Source organism: Suncus etruscus, chromosome 15 (genome assembly GCF_024139225.1).
Source record: "Suncus etruscus isolate mSunEtr1 chromosome 15, mSunEtr1.pri.cur, whole genome shotgun sequence".
Taxonomy (NCBI): domain Eukaryota; kingdom Metazoa; phylum Chordata; class Mammalia; order Eulipotyphla; family Soricidae; genus Suncus; species Suncus etruscus.
This window is the reverse complement of record NC_064862.1, coordinates 52,970,385-52,985,554: the sequence shown is the minus strand read 5'-3', so window position 1 is coordinate 52,985,554 and position 15,170 is coordinate 52,970,385. Positions and strand designations below refer to the sequence as shown.

At 53.9% G+C, this 15,170-nt stretch overlaps 2 protein-coding genes across 2 annotated transcripts in view; one reads left to right on the top strand and one right to left on the bottom strand.

The window, feature by feature from the left end:
- Positions 1-15,170, bottom strand: part of SPOCK2 (SPARC (osteonectin), cwcv and kazal like domains proteoglycan 2) — an 836,669-nt gene that overhangs the window by 511,390 nt on the left and 310,109 nt on the right. The window lies entirely within an intron of this gene.
- CDH23 (cadherin related 23) overlaps positions 1-15,170 on the top strand; it is a 343,293-nt gene that overhangs the window by 201,156 nt on the left and 126,967 nt on the right. The window contains exons 12-14 of the mRNA XM_049789257.1: positions 9,635-9,640; positions 10,478-10,627; positions 10,938-11,096. Coding sequence (XP_049645214.1) covers positions 9,635-9,640; positions 10,478-10,627; positions 10,938-11,096 — 315 coding nt within the window. The remainder of the gene's footprint in view (positions 1-9,634; positions 9,641-10,477; positions 10,628-10,937; positions 11,097-15,170) is intronic.

The window sequence follows — 15,170 nt, the reverse complement described above, 5'->3', positions numbered from 1 at the left end:
GAAGAAGCTGGCCCTGCTCTCACCTGTCACAACTCTTGGGGTTCCTTATTCTAACTGCAGCCCTGGAAGCTCAGCTTCCCTTTCAGAACTTTCTCTGGCTAAAGTGATAGCAGAGCAGATAGGATGTTTGCCCTGCATGCAGGATTCAATCCCTGGCATTCCATATGGTTCCACTGAGCATTCCTGGAGCAATTTCTGAGCACAGAGCCAAAAGTAACCCCTGAGTGATGCTGAGTTGTGGTCCAAAACAAACAAACAAAAATAAAATAAAATAATAAAAAAGAACTAACTTTCTTGGTCCCGTGTCTATTGGCAAGACATAGGGCAAGGTGCAAGCAGGGAAGCAGGGGTCAGTTCTCCAGTTCCAGACTTACTGCTCCCTGAGTCCCCCAAAAGCTCCATCCAGCATGTGCTCTATGGCAGACAGGCAGTGGGCATCCTGCTACTTCAGGGGCTGCAGATAGGGGTCCCCACTGCTCTGTACCCCCAGCCCCCAGGCTCATGGGCCTCTCACCACTTTCCTGTTTTCCAAGCTGGAAAGTTGAACCAGGAACCTGAACCAGGAAGAGGTGAGGATTGGGAAGGGCTGACAGCTGAGGGTTCACTCATTGTCCAGTTTTCCAGACCCCTCTTTCCCCTCCATTAGGGAGATAATAAGATCTGGCAGGGGGTCACTTGTCTTTCACTGAGTCTCCCATTCCCCAGAGCTGGGGTAAAAGTGATAGAATCATCCAATTTTCTGCACCTCTTGCTCAGCTAGCAGGCTCAAACTATGCTCAGAGGCAATAGGGGCTGGGCTCTGGGCTGGGGGCAACCAAGATGAAGAGCCTAGACAGAGGGAAATCAGCATTATTAGCCCCATGCCCAGGCCAGGGTACCCAGCCTTGCTGCTTCTTTTGGTCTCCCAAAGTTCTCTGGTGGGACTGTGAAGTTTGCTCAGGAGGTAGAACACCTGCTTAGCTTGTGTAAGGCCTAAGAATGGTCCCCAACTTCACATATGTTGCCAAACACTGCTGCATGGAATCCCAGTGGCCCTCATGCACCCAGTACTAGAACATTGCAGGGAAGGGCTCCATGAGGGCTGAGTGTAATTCCAATTAAGAAATAAGTAACTCGGGGCTGGAGAGATAGCATGGAGGTAAGGCATTTGCCTTTCATGCAGAAGGTCGGTGGTTCGAATACCAACATCCCATATGGTCCCCCGAGCCTGCCAGGAGTGATTTCTGAGCATAGAGCGAGGAGTGACCCCTTAGCGCTGCCGGGTGTGACCCAAAAACAAAAAACAAAAACAAGTAACAGGAACCAGAGAGAGCATGGAGTAAGGCATTTGCCTTTCATGCAGATGGTTGGTGGTTCGAATCCCAGCATCCCATATGGTCCCCCGAGCCTGCCAGGAGTGATTTCTGAGCATAGAGCCAGAAATGACCCCTGAGCGCTGCTGGGTGTGACCCAAAAACCAAAAAGAAAAAAAAAAAAAAGAAAGAAAGAAGTAACAGATGAAATGAAGCCATAGCACAGCAGGGAGGATGTTTGCCTTTCCAGTGGCCCACCTAGGTTCAATCTACAGGAGGGATCTCAAACTCAATTTACCTGGGAGCTGCAGGAGGCAAAGTCGGGGTGATCCTTGAGTGCAAAGTCAGTAGTAAGCCTTGAACATTGGGGGGTGTGACCTAAACAACTAAAACAAAACAAAACAAAAAAAGATTCCTCTAGGGCAGGGCCACAAAATGTTGTACGGAGGGCCGCAAACGGCCCAAAGGCCACAAGTTTGAGACCCCTGATCTACAGCATCCTATATGATTCCTGAGCACCACCTATCTGATTTCCAAGAGCAGAGCCAGGAATAATGCCTCATGCCACCTGGTGTGACCCAAAAACAAAAGCAAAGAAAAAATATAAGTAAAAGTCAGAAAAGTCAAACGCTCCCTTCTGGTTCTATGTGTATGCCCCCAGCACTGACACCCAGAACCTTCTCTCTGGTGTAGTGGGGTTGAGGTGAGGGCTGCAGACCTCACACATCTATAGGGTTCCTCCTCCAAGATTGGGGCCCTCCTAAAAAATGTCTCCACTTCAAAGCAAAGATGCACAGGAAGGAAGTGGGGACTGGGCTTGCTGCCAGTCTGTGCCTCCCCCATCCCTCCCCAGTTGCCCCTACTAAAGCCTTTATATAATGCTGGTGATTATTAGGGCTTTTCTGCACCTGATTGCATGGGAGTGCTCTACCCACAAGCTATATTCCAACCTCCCTCAGAACCAGAGGATTTCCTGGGCCCCTGATCTAGTGGATGCCTCCTACTTTTTTGGTCTCTGTAAATCGAATTAGCTTCATTCACAGGCAGGGATGGGATGAGGCAGAGAAGCCTGTTGAGCAGCTCAGAGGCAGAGCCCTGGTTCACCTCTTGGCTCTATGCCAACCTGTCCTATCACTCCTATAGTTCTGGGGTTCCCCTTCCCTTATACCATCTGCCTGTCTCCCTCTGTCCTGGACCTCGCCAGCTTCTCCCCAGAGCTGCCCACACCGCACCCTCCCCAGGTATATACAGACACTGGATTATTCCCTGAGAGATACCCACTTCCTCCTCAATCCAGTCCTTCTCCCTGGAGCTACAGGAGCCCCGATGGGAGATCCCCAAAGGCTATACCCACGGCCAGCGCAGGGGAGTCCCCGGGGGATTCACAGACCAGCTGTGTGTGGAAGTGTGAATTAGAGTATGTGAGTATAGGATAGGAAGTGAATGTGTGTATATGTGGAGAATGTGTGTGCGAATATGTGTATTGTGTGTGACTATATGTACCTGCCCAGTGTATTGTGTGTAAGCTCGGTGTTTGTGTTACTGTGTGAGTGTGAATATGAAAGTGAGTGTGGAGTGTGTGTGTGTGTCTGTGTGTGGCCTGTGTGTGCTGTGTGAATATGTAAGCATGACTATGAATGTGGGCAAGTATGTATTGTGAACTTGTTGACCTGGTGTGTCTATATGATATTTGTGTGAGTCTGTGGACGTGTTAGGAGTATGTGTATTGCGTGTGAGTATATGTACATGGTGAGTTCATATCCGTGTGTGGCTTCGCTTGTGTGAGTGTATGCACTGTGTGTAACTGAGTTTATGTGTATTGTGTGAGTGCGTTGTGAGGCTGAGCATGTGTGTGAATTAGTGTGTATACATTGTGTGTGAGTTGTGTGTGCTTGTGTGTAGTGTGTTGACAGTGCTGGCCCAGGATATGTGTTCTCTTTTTTTTTTTTTTTTTTTTTTGGTTTTTGGGCCATACCCGACGGTGCTCAGGGGTGACTCCTGGCTGTCTGCTCAGAAATAGCTCCTGGCAGGCACAGGGGACCATATGGAACACCAGGATTCGAACCAACCACCTTTGGTCTTGGATCGGCTGCTTGCAAGGCAAACGCTGCTGTGCTATCTCTCCGGGCCCAGGATATGTGTTCTGAGCTCTTAGAGAAATAGAGTTCTCGGGGCCAGAGCGGTCATGTAGCAGTAAGGTGTTTGCCTTGCACGCATCTGACCTAGGATGGATCACGGTTAGATCTCCCGAGTCCCATATGGTCCCCCAAATCAGGAGCAATTTCTGAGTGCATAGCCCTGAGTGTCACGAGGTGTGGCCCAAAATTAAAAAAAAAAAAAATAGAGTTCTCATTTGCTGAGGAAGCAGTAGCTTGGCAAGGAGAAGTTTACCTTTAGCTGCTGACTGCAGTGCCCTGGCTATGGGGGGGTCCTCTGAAGACTTAGGGGAGTTCTGTGTGCTGTGCAAGTCCAGCTCAGATCTGTGCATGCTGCCTTCATGTCCTATGCAGGATTTGCTGAGAGGTGTGAAGACAGAGTAGAGGGGCAGGATTGTAGCTATCAGCACCCCCTCAGCACCCCATGTGACATTAGGGGAGATGGGGCTGGAGCAGGCAGAGGAGCTGCCCTAAGGGAGGAGGGAGAGTACCAGGCGCCAAAGCAGCAGCAGCAACAGCATCCATCAGGGGCACAATTAGTGTCCACATTAGCATCCATATCTGAGTTTACTTTCCTCCCAGCCTAATGAGTCTTAATTGCTCTCATTAGAGAAAGCCCAAATGCACTGGCAATTGGCACTTGCAGTTGGCCAGTCTGGTCTTTCCCTGTGTAGAAACATGGCAGGGACCTCTTCTCCCTTCTGCCTTCAAGCTCTGTCCTGGCACCCTCAGGGTTCAGCTCCTGGTGGTGGGACATGGGGCACCCACTTGTGGGCAAAGCCGACTGGCTCAAAGACAGGCACAGAGAAGGGTCACTGCAAAGGCAGCCCCCTAGCATCAAACACAGCTGGTGCTGAGACATCCCTCCTCTGAGCTGCCCCCACCCTACCCTGCTCAGGGTGCAGAGGGACAGGGCAGCTGTAAAGGGATACTCAGGACATCTCTCAGTAAGCAGGCCGTACCCCCCAAATGTCCATTCACTCCAGGGCAAAACAGAACTGCTCCAACTTCAGCCCCCCAGAGATGAGGGAATGTGAATAGCACTGCTGGTGGCTTTTTGATAAAACAGCCCTTCTCTCCACCACAGAAAGTCCAGTGGGGGTCACAGTGAGTGTTCCTGAGCATGAGAAAGACCTTCCTGTGGGAATGTGTCTCTGGGGTCTGGAGGAAGAGGCAGGTTGGGAGGGGCTAGTCTGGGAGTACAGGAGTTCAAAGGAACAGGCTGAAATGAGGGGGGTCTGAGAATGTCCCCTCTTGCCTTTTTTTTGTTTTTTGAGGGGCCACACCTAGCAGTGCTCAGAAATCACTTCTAGCAGAACGGGGTGGGGGGGGTGCCATATGGGATGCTGGGAATCAAACACTGTTTGGCCTCATGCAAGGCAAAAGCCTTCCCATTGTGCTATCATTCCACCCCTGCCTCTTTACCAGGGGTTCCGCCCTCCATTTACTCCCTCTCCCTTCATCCTTCTCCCTCCTTTTCTCTTCCTTTTCCCTCTCCCTTCCCCTCTCTTCTCCAGGTTTCTGTCTGTCTTGGCTCCTCTCTGACTTCCTCTCCTACCCCCTACCCAACCAGTGAGCTCATATCATCCATGCATTTAATTCCCTGTCTATTCATCCCTGGCTATTATGTGGCAGACCTGGTTTGGGGGGTGTCCAGTAGAGGGAGGGTCTAAGCTGGCCTGGGGGCTGTGCTTAGGTCTCAGCTGGAGGTCATAGACCCTGGTATAGACCCTGGCTGTCCTTAAGATGTTTATACCCTGTGAAGGTCTGATTCTGCCCAGCTCTGCATAGTGAGGCCCTGACAGGTGGAAGATATAGACTGTCCTCCCCCAGGCCTCCTGAGGCATTGGGTTACCCCTTCATTTGCAGGGTACCCCAGAGCCTGGGATTCCCAGGATCCTGCCCCTCATTCTGGGTCCTCAACTCCTCCCTGACGCAGGAGCCTGAGGGACCCCTGACTCCAGCAGAGACCCAGAATCTAAACTAGAGTGATTAGCCACAAAGCTACCCCATTTCCATGCAGCGGAGAGATTCTTGCTCCTTGCCACACATTTTTCTCTCTGTGGGAGCAGGAAACTAGTTTTCTCATGGTAAATAGAGCTGGTAGCTGCTGAGACCAGGCCTGCACAAGCTCAACTCCACCTCCCTGCTCCCCAGCCTGAACCCTCTTCATTTCTCATCCCCAGCCCCTCAGGTGGTGATTCGACATCTCAAGGGTCCACCAAGAGGGTTGGAATATATGGGCTGCATTTCTCTGCAGTTTGTACCCTCTTCCTGACCTCGGAAGACACCCACATTTGCCTACACCCATTTTATCCCCCAGGTCATGCCCAACTCTGGTGGGGGGCTGGGGGGGGTCAGTGGAGCAAGGGAGGTCCACAGTTTCTGATCAAGTAGCCCACCCCAAAGTTGAATGGGGAGCACAAACACTGAGGGGCTGCCCTTGGCTTTTTATGCTGTGCCCATATTTCAACTTGTGCAGGAGGGAAAGGGGAACATGACCTGGCCCCCTGGTTTCTTGGGGGTGAAGAATGGAGCACTTGGGGCCGGGCGGTGGCGCTAGAGGTAAGGTGCCTGCCTTGCCTGCGCTAGCCTAGGACGGACCGCGGTTCGATCCCCCGGTGTCCCATATGGTCCCCCAAGCCAGGAGCGACTTCTGAGCACATAGCCAGGAGTAACCCCTGAGCGTCACCGGGTGTGGCCCAAAAAAACCAAAAAAAAAAAAAAAAAAAAAAAAGAATGGAGCACTTAGGCCCCAAGCTCTCCCACCGGGATGTTCCAAAACCATCAGCCACAAATGTTGGTTCTGAGCATGGAACTAGGTGGCAGCCATGGTTGGTACCAATGCTGGAGTGGGCGCGGTTCCCTCTGCCCTGAGTGCCTGGGTCTCACTCCAGCTGGGACCTTCACAGAGCAAAGGTCGGCAGAGCTGAGCAGCAATGTTGGGTTTCCCTGAAAGTCAGCCCAGCCTTGGGAGCCCTGGAGGCCCTGTGAGCTGAGTGTCTGTGCATGGCCTCCACACAGCGCCTCCTACTGTGCTGTCTCGGGGACTCACCTCGAAGATCTGGGACCTGAGAACCCTCCCCCCCCCAATCCCAGCCAGTGAGGTTCAGCACCCCTGCTGTCTGACTACAGGTGGCTTTTCCTAGGGTGGGGAAACTAAGGCTCTGGCCAAACAAGCCTGGGATGCAGAAGAAGAAGACATGGAGCCCAGGCTGCTGCCACAGGGAACTTTTCTGAGTATCTGGGGGTGGGATTGACCGAGGTGGGGGCAGCGGAAGGGAAAGGAGGGCTCTGTAAATGACAGATTCCCATCGTGCTCCCAGGCAATGCTTTGACAGTGAGGGGGACAGAATTCCAACAGGCTCCTCCCTCATGTTGTCCCTCATGTTGCCCACTGACACACCATTTTGAGTCTTCCGGTGAGAGCCCAGGCTGTCTATGGCCAATGGAAGCAGGGCTGGGCCTGGGGAGAAGCCCCTGCTGGCCCTCTGCGCTCTTCTCCAGAGAGGATTCATCCACACACTGACAGCACTCACTGTCATATTCTCTCCCCCAGCCCCACACACACACAAAAAAAAAGTGCCAGCTGCCAGTAGGGTTGAATTCTATTTCACAGGGGTTTTTGCAATACACGGAATTCACCAACAAATTACTCTTAAAGAGGGAAAATCAATCATTTGGAGCAGAGATAAGCTGAAGGCAGCCTCCGATTGATCCTGTCTGTGCAGGCATGTTTGGAATTTAGCAGATAAGAGGGTGTGGGGGGAGCAGGAAGGGAGAGGGGGTAAGGGGGTGAAGAGGGAAGTAAACAGGAGACTGGTCTGGGGAGATGGAGATTAAGGGAAGGATACAGGTAGGGGATCAAGGAGGGAGAAAGAAGGTGAGAGAAAGGTACTAGAAGAAAGAACTGAGAGGAAGGAAAGAGGGGATGGGGTGGCCAGATTCTGCCTTCTGTTGAGGGACTGGCCCCTTGGCAGGGGATGCTGGAGCATAGCCAGGTCTCCCCAACTTCTAAGGAAGTTCTACCCGAGTAACCAGGAACCTCTGGGTCTGTGCTGCCAGGCTTGGGCAGCTCCTCTGACCCTCTCAAGGCTGCCTTGGTGGCTGAGTTTGGGGGAACAGGAGCGGGGTGGGAGGCAGTCCCTTCTGGAAGCCGCTGATAAGGCACTGGGGGGTGGGCTCCGCCTCAGAGCAGCCAACGGGGGTAGGCTCCGCATCCCCCTCCCATGAATAAATAAAGCCAGAGCCACACGTCCAGCCCTGTGGGCAGCCTATGGCTCCCGGCCTGGTGCAGCAGAGAGAGCCGGGCTCCAAGACCGCAGGCTGCGGCTATCAGCCTCCTCATCGCACTGCCTGGCTGGAAGAGAATTTAATCCGAGGGCTCCTCTCCACACTCTCTGGGAAGCCTTTGATGTTCTCCTTTATCTCCTTCCCCAACAAAATTGCCCCTCCACAGCTCCAAAGGGCTTCCTGCCTCTCCCCTGGCTCCCTCTGACTCTCCCCACCCACAAAGCAGCCCCTAACCCCCACCTGATAGATAGGCAGGGCTGGGCAGTAAGCAAGAGCACTGGGGGCAGGAGCCCACCATTTCTCGTTCCCACCACTTGGGGCTGTGCCCCTGCCCCTCTCTTCCACTCTGCTCTTCTACCTACAAGCCCCCAACCTTGCCACACCCCTCAAATTATCTTGCTGAGATGCTGGAGAGCTCCTGACTATTTGGGGGAGGTGGGCACAGAGCTAGAATCTGCCCTGCCGGTCTGTTTTACTGGGAAAACGAACGGCTGTTACCAGAATATTTGAGAGAACTGGAGCTTGATGGAAGAAGGTGCTTTTAGACTGGGGACCCCCCCAGGCTGCATCCAGAGGCACTTTGGGCCACTTATCTAGCTGCATCACATACACACACACCTATGCATGTACAGTCACATATATACACACATGGGCACACACATGACTAAACCAGCTGGAATACTGGGAGAGTTCTGAAAGGGTCAGGCTACACCTTTAGGGGACTTGGTCAGGAGAGCCTAGTGGTCTCAGGACAGCGAAGTCCCTGAGAGGGGCAAGGAGAAGGGAGGAATGGAGAAGGAAAGGAGGAAGGGAGGGAGGAAAAAAAAGAGGGAGGGAAGAAAAAGGAAGAGGAAGAGTTGAGCCCTAGAGTTCTGATTTCCAGAATCTGTCCTTTGACTCCACTGCTCAGGCACCAGCTCCAAGTTTGCTCCTACTTCCTCCCTCAGTGTTGGGGGTCCCAGGGCCAATCTCTGCCTACACATGAATTGGGGAGGAAGAGGCTTTTGAGGCCACTACTCCTGGTTCAGAGTCACCTTGGACAGTGCTGGATTGACTTGGGGCTGGCCACAGTCAAGGTAGCTAGCTGCTCACCCTGTGCTCTTTCCACTCCAAGCTCCGCACCTAGCCTGGCTGAGTCCCCTTCACTAGCCCACACTTGGTCCCTTGCACTGCCGTCTGTGCCTCTCAGACCAGTGTCATTGAATCTAGGGAGGGCGAAGTCCATCCCTTTCAGCCCAGCATGCCCTGATGGTGACAATGGCAAAAGGAAGGGATGTATGTCGGAGGTAGGAAGCAGGGGGTCAGGCAGACATGAGACTCAGTGCTGGCCATGCCTGAGCTTCTGTTCACCAAGTCTGGACATGGGCCCCTCGAGATATAGGTGTGATGCGTGTGATGTGTGTAAGTGCATGTGTGTAATGTGTGTGGGATGTGTGTGCCTGCATGTATGTGATGTGCAGGGATAAAGCCCAGGATCTCAGGCTCCCCCTCTGATGTTTCTGCCCTCCCTGACCCCCCACATGCCACTGCCCAGCCCTCCCAAAGCCTGACCCTTGACCCTGCTCCCAGACACCTTTGGAGCCCCAAGGCTGTTCTGTCCCGCAGTTGCTGGGGAAGGATGTGACCCAGGTCATCCTGTTGGTCCTTGGTTCCTCTGCTCAGAGCCTGGGGTTCCAGCATCCTGCCCGCTCCATACCCTCACTTTGTGCCCAACCTCTGCCTCAGTGAGGGCTCAGTGAGGGGTTGCACAGACCCTCCCTGAGCCTTTCAGCAATTGCCCTCAAACCCTATCTCTGTTTCATTTATTGTTTCTTTCTTTCAACTCATGAACTTCTGTTTCCTTCCTGTCACCGGCCCTCTGTCTCCTGCTCTGTTTGCTGCTTCCTGGGGTAGAACCTGGTAAGTGAGAGGGTGGGAAGAGACTGGAGAGGCATCTCTCCCAGGCTACTCAGCTCAGGCCTCCAGGCCCCCAGGGTGGGGGAATCCTTATTCCAGGAGAGGTGTTGGTATTGTCTGGCTGGACTTCACATGCTCCCAGGCATCTCATTGGTCCCTCCATGAGATGGTTCCAGGGCAGGGAGAAGTGGGTAAGAGACTCTGGGGACCCTGTCACTGTCTGCTCCCCAAGATGGGTATGAGAAGGCCCCTCTTGAGCTGACTGAACTTGGGGGTTCTTAATCTTTGTCCCCATCTTCGGGCTAGTTCTTGAGCCAGAGAAGGTGGCAATGTCATCCTTTGGAAGACAGGGGCTCCAGGGAACTGCTAGCCAATCGCGGAGCCCAGGAGCATGACTGCTACTGCACAGTGCCGAACTGGGGTCCTCACCAGAGCAGACGTTGCTCTCATGCACCAGGCCCACACTGCTATTGGCTGTCTGGGTGACCAGGGGCCCCTACCTGCCTCCCCTACCCCATCCAAGCCTGACAGATGCCTGCTCGCTCACTCACTCCTGCACCCCCATTTCCTCTGCTGTCCTCATCCCCCAAAGCCTCCTGCCACAGAAGATCCCCCTACTTGGGGCCTAGAGGCCTGATGGCTAGGCACAGGAAATACAGCATCGGGGCACCCATGAGTCCCAGCAATGGGCTAGAGGGCGTGGCCAGGAGCATAGGGAGGGGCCAGCGAGATCAGGACTGCTGTGGAGTGCAGCATGTCAGCTGCTACAGCCCTCCCCTTGCCCCTTACCCCTTCTGCCTTTGTGGCCCCATCTCCCACTGGTCTTTCTCCACACCCCAGGGCCTGAACAGCATGTTCGAAGTGTACCTGGTGGGCAACAACTCCCACCACTTCATCATCTCGCCCACCTCCGTGCAAGGCAAGGCCGACATCCGCATCCGGGTGGCCATCCCTCTGGATTACGAGACTGTGGACCGCTACGACTTCGACGTGAGACCCCTCTTCTCCCCTAGCCAGGAGGGAGAGGGTGGGATTCTTGGACGGTGGTGCAGTTCCCCTTCAGCCTCAGGTGCCCCTTCTAGCCCCATCCTAGAAGGACCAATGGATGAGCAGGTGCCATCCAGCCTCTGCTGCCTCTGCCCAACCCAGCCCTGCCCCCTGCAGCATGGAGCCTCCCCAGCCCTGAGGGCCTCAATGGTGGGACCCTTAGTCTCACCACTGTGACGGGCAGCACCATGGACAGGTGCTCTGTGGGCAAGGCAGATCGCAGGGTGCTCACCAGGCCCCTCTGCCCACACAGCTCTTTGCCAACGAGAGTGTCCCGGAACACGTGGGCTATGCCAAGGTGAAGATCACCCTCATCAATGAGAATGACAACCGGCCAGTGTTCAGCCAGCCTCTATACAACGTCAGCCTCTATGAGAATGTCACCGTGGGCACCTCAGTGCTGACCGTGCTGGTGAGTGCCTGCACCCCTGCTGAGTCCTCCCACTCCCCGCAGTGTTGCAAGGGAGAAACTGCATGGAAAAGGGACTGGGTGAAGAGAGGCGGGCAGCTGAGGATGTGTGTTTCCTGCCATAGCTGGAGAGGGACTAAATCAACCCTAGTAGGCCCGGAGCCCTGCACACCCCCTCTCTGTGGGAGCTGGTGTGACCCAGCTTAGAGTGGAGCAGAGGTTGGCACCAGAGAAGTCTGGAAGCTTGAGTGGCTCCAGGCTCCCCAGCACTTCTCCAGGCGCTGGCAGGGGGCATCATTTCATGTCTGTCCATCCCCTTTTCTACATAGGACAGCAACCCTGTGGAAAATCAAACAAAACAGGCTGGCACTGATTTCTCAAACATTCAGGAAGGTTCAGGTGCAGCTGTATCAGGATGCAAATGAGAGAAGGAATCTGCCACCAGCTCTGGACTATGCTGCATTGGGTGGGATGAGAGGGACCAGCTCCCCCTCCCAGGCTTCTTCTGATCCCCAGATTAGTTCCATCCAGCAGGGTTAGATTCTTTGCCTTTTTGGCCCAGCCCTGATTTTCACAGGCCTTTCTGCTAGTGGTGGATCACAGGCTCCCTAGTGGCCACTGCTCTCAAAGGGGCTGAACTCAGGGCAGGGCAGGTCCAAGGGGTTAAGGAAAGAGCCATCCAATGACGGGTGTAGCTGCACTCACTCAGCTGGTGCCTTCAGCAGGGCACCAGGAAAGTTCTGCCCCTTCCCCAAGCCTTCTCCTTCAATCACGCTAAGGGTATCCAGATGCCCCCCCCAACATCTGGCTCCCACCCATCCCAGCAGAGATGGGGCCCAGCAGGGCCTCTGTGAGCTGTTATGTTGCAGACAGACTAGGCCTGGCCCTTCCCTTCCCTTCCCCACAGCTCATAATTCACACATGCTCAGCAGGGTGGGTCAGGGCCTAAATGGGTGTCTTCTGCACCTCTTCCATGCTGCTTCCCCAACCTGTAGCGCTGGAGGTGCTACTGAGGCATGAACCAAAGACAATCCCAAACTCTCCCCTGGAAATCCACCAACCGAGCAGAAAACAGCTCTAGACTTCCCCTTGCACCCCAGCCTTGCTCTGGACATTCTGGCATCCTGGGAGGCAGAGTTACCTTCTTGAGAGCCTGGAAGCTTCTTGCTCCCCCATCCACCCTCAGTATCCCAGGGAAAGACACCCCCCCCCCCCCATCAGCAGCTGTCCTAGTGAGAAGATATAAATTGGGTTTGGGCATCTGGCATCTTCGTCTTCAGGTCTAGCTCCTTTGGAGAGACCATTCACTGGGCTACTGCACACCAACAGTCTGGGGTGGCCCTGAGTGAAGTCATACAGATGGGATCTGCAGGGCGGGAGCAGTGGGCAGATCTGAGCACATGACATCTTCTAGATATATCACAGGCTGGTCTGTCACAGAGGGTATTACTGACAGGATGTCACGGGGTGACAGAGGGTGTCAAGAGGGTGGGTGTCACTGATAAGGTATCAAACGGGTATCACAGATAAGACATCACAGACAGGATTCAAAACAGTGCTAATTCCCTTCTTCCTTCCCATCGTGCCTTACCCTCGGGATAATGGGGACAGCCAAAGAAAAGGAGCATCTTGGGCCTCTCCTTGCAGTGAAAACCAGCCTAGGGGCTCGATAGACAGTACAGTGGGGAGGCATTTACCTTACATATAGCCAACCCAGGTTCAATCTCCTGGTATCCCCAAGCCCTTGGGAGTGACCTCTGAATATCTCTGGGTGTGACCAAAAACAGAACTCCAGACCAGCCTCAGTCCAGGGACTTGGACATTCAGGTACCCCTCATTGGCACCTTCAATTCCGGTGGGGGGTCCCTCACCTGCAGAACAGGTACAGGGGTACCCCCCTCCCCCATACTCCGATGTGCTGGATCCACTAGATCTCAGTCTCATCCATGCACTTGGAAGGCTCATCTGGTACCTCTGAACCTTAACCTCTGACTCCTGCAGAACTGGGTGCTTTGCAACAGAAGGGTCCCTCTTACCTCATCAGCACCCAAGGGAGCAAGTCTCTGAGAAAGACACCCCAGGGCACATCTGGTCAATCCCCTTGCTGTTGCTCCAAGTTCATGCCACCCTCTGGCCCCTAAGTTTGCTATGGGGGAAGCCATGTGGATTCTGGGTGGGACCCTGGGAGGGGCATGTGATTCCTGGTGTTGCTGGAAGAGCTATCATGAGGCCACCAAAAGGCTCAGCTAACTGAGTTATGACAAGCTTGTCATGTTGTCCTAGCTGAAAGTGTTGTGTCTCCCTCCAGCAGCCCCGAAGCTGGGGTCAGTCGCTGGATCGGCATGAGGGACTCCCTGGATTTCGCAGGGGGAAACAGCAGTATTTTCTGTACTCTGGTTCAAGCAAGTTACAGATAAGGGGACAGGCAAGGAGACCAGTCACATTCCCTCTCTGGGCCCAGGAGAGAGTTGATTTGATACTTGGGAAGATCCTTCTTTTTTTTTTTTTTTTTTTTTTTTTGGTTTTGGTTTTGGGGTCACACCCGGCAGCACTCAGGGGTTACTCCTGGCTCTATGCTCAGGCATAGGAGACCATATGAGATGCCGGAATTCGAACCACCATCCTTCTGCATGAAAGGCAAAAGCCTTACCTCCATGCTATCTCTCTGGCCCCTGGGAAGACCCTTTTGGATAGACAGCCTTGCCCTTAGACCAGGCACCCTCCTAGTACAATCAAGGACACCAGACTGCAGGCTGCCGGGGGGGGGGGGGGGGGGGGGCAGGGGTGCCCAGGCCTCTGCCCTACCCTGCAGGCTCCAAGCAGGCACTGCCTGGACCTTTGGCAGCTGCTGGTCAGGGCCCAGGGTCCTGTGGGCCTGTTATCCCCACAGGAGCCTCCCAAAGCAAAAGTCCACTGGGTAAGACCTTAATGCAGCTCCCACACACCTCACGGGACAGGAAGGATAGACAGAGCCGCAGTCCAAGGAATGTGGACAGAGGACAGTTGGGGGCCATGGGGATCCTAGCTTTCTGCACTATGGTGAGGTAGCCCAGGAGGGAGCGAAAAGATCTAGAAGGAAACAACCCCCAGCTGGCTGTGGAAGCTCAGAGCCCAGAGGAACAAGTGAGTGTTGGGGTGGGGAGTAGACATGAGGGGACTTGGTGTGACAGAGCTAACCTGCTTCTAATCCCCTGGTCTGACTCAATTCTGTTCTTGAAAAAAGGCCAGAAATTGCTAACACGAATTATTAGTAAGTCAGGGACACGATAGTCAGCCCCGAAAATCGGGCCTGGGCATATCTGTTAGCGACGACAGGAAACCAAGCCTCAACCTTCCCTGATGTCCCTGCACACACCCCCCAACCTGGCTGGCGCTCCCCATCCCCCCACACCTGACATCACCTCGGGCATCTTAATTGATCTCATTGTTCTCCAGTCCCCAGAGATGGGAGACTCCAGCTGTGCTTAAACAGAGCAAAATCTCTTCCAATTTCCCCACCGTTTAAAAGAAAATTGAATTCTTTATCTGGAGTTTGGGGAGGGGAAGCGGGAGTCTGAGAGAGAGACACACATTAAATCCTCCATCCAGCCTTCTCCCGAGCTACGTTGGCAGGTTCCTCCCCCAATCCACCCTACCCCATTAGGGGTATCTAAGCTGCACTTCTGGGCCCCCTTTAATCTGCAGCGAGGGGGGCCATGCAATGTGGCCGGGAAGAGAGTCCGCATGATTGACGGTTGCCGCGACTTCCTCTGATTGTCAGGCCTCACTGCTCCTGCTCCTGTTTATCTCTTTAATCTAAATATCAATCCGTAATGCCCAAATGGGATGGAATGAGCGGTCGGACAGGTGCTGAAGAGGGACAGGAGAGGACGTTGTTGTTTGCTTCTGGCTGGAATTCCGGAAAGAGCCAGCAGAACTGGTGGGATATCAGAGGTTGCAGGGCCACTGGCCTGGGTAGAACTGGGGGAGGGGGACACCTCTGGCCCTGAAGTGAATTATCCTGAGTCTTTAAGAAAAGTCTGACAGGTTCCAGTGAGTTATTCACTTGGCTAATTGATTTTGGGGGGCAAATTAATT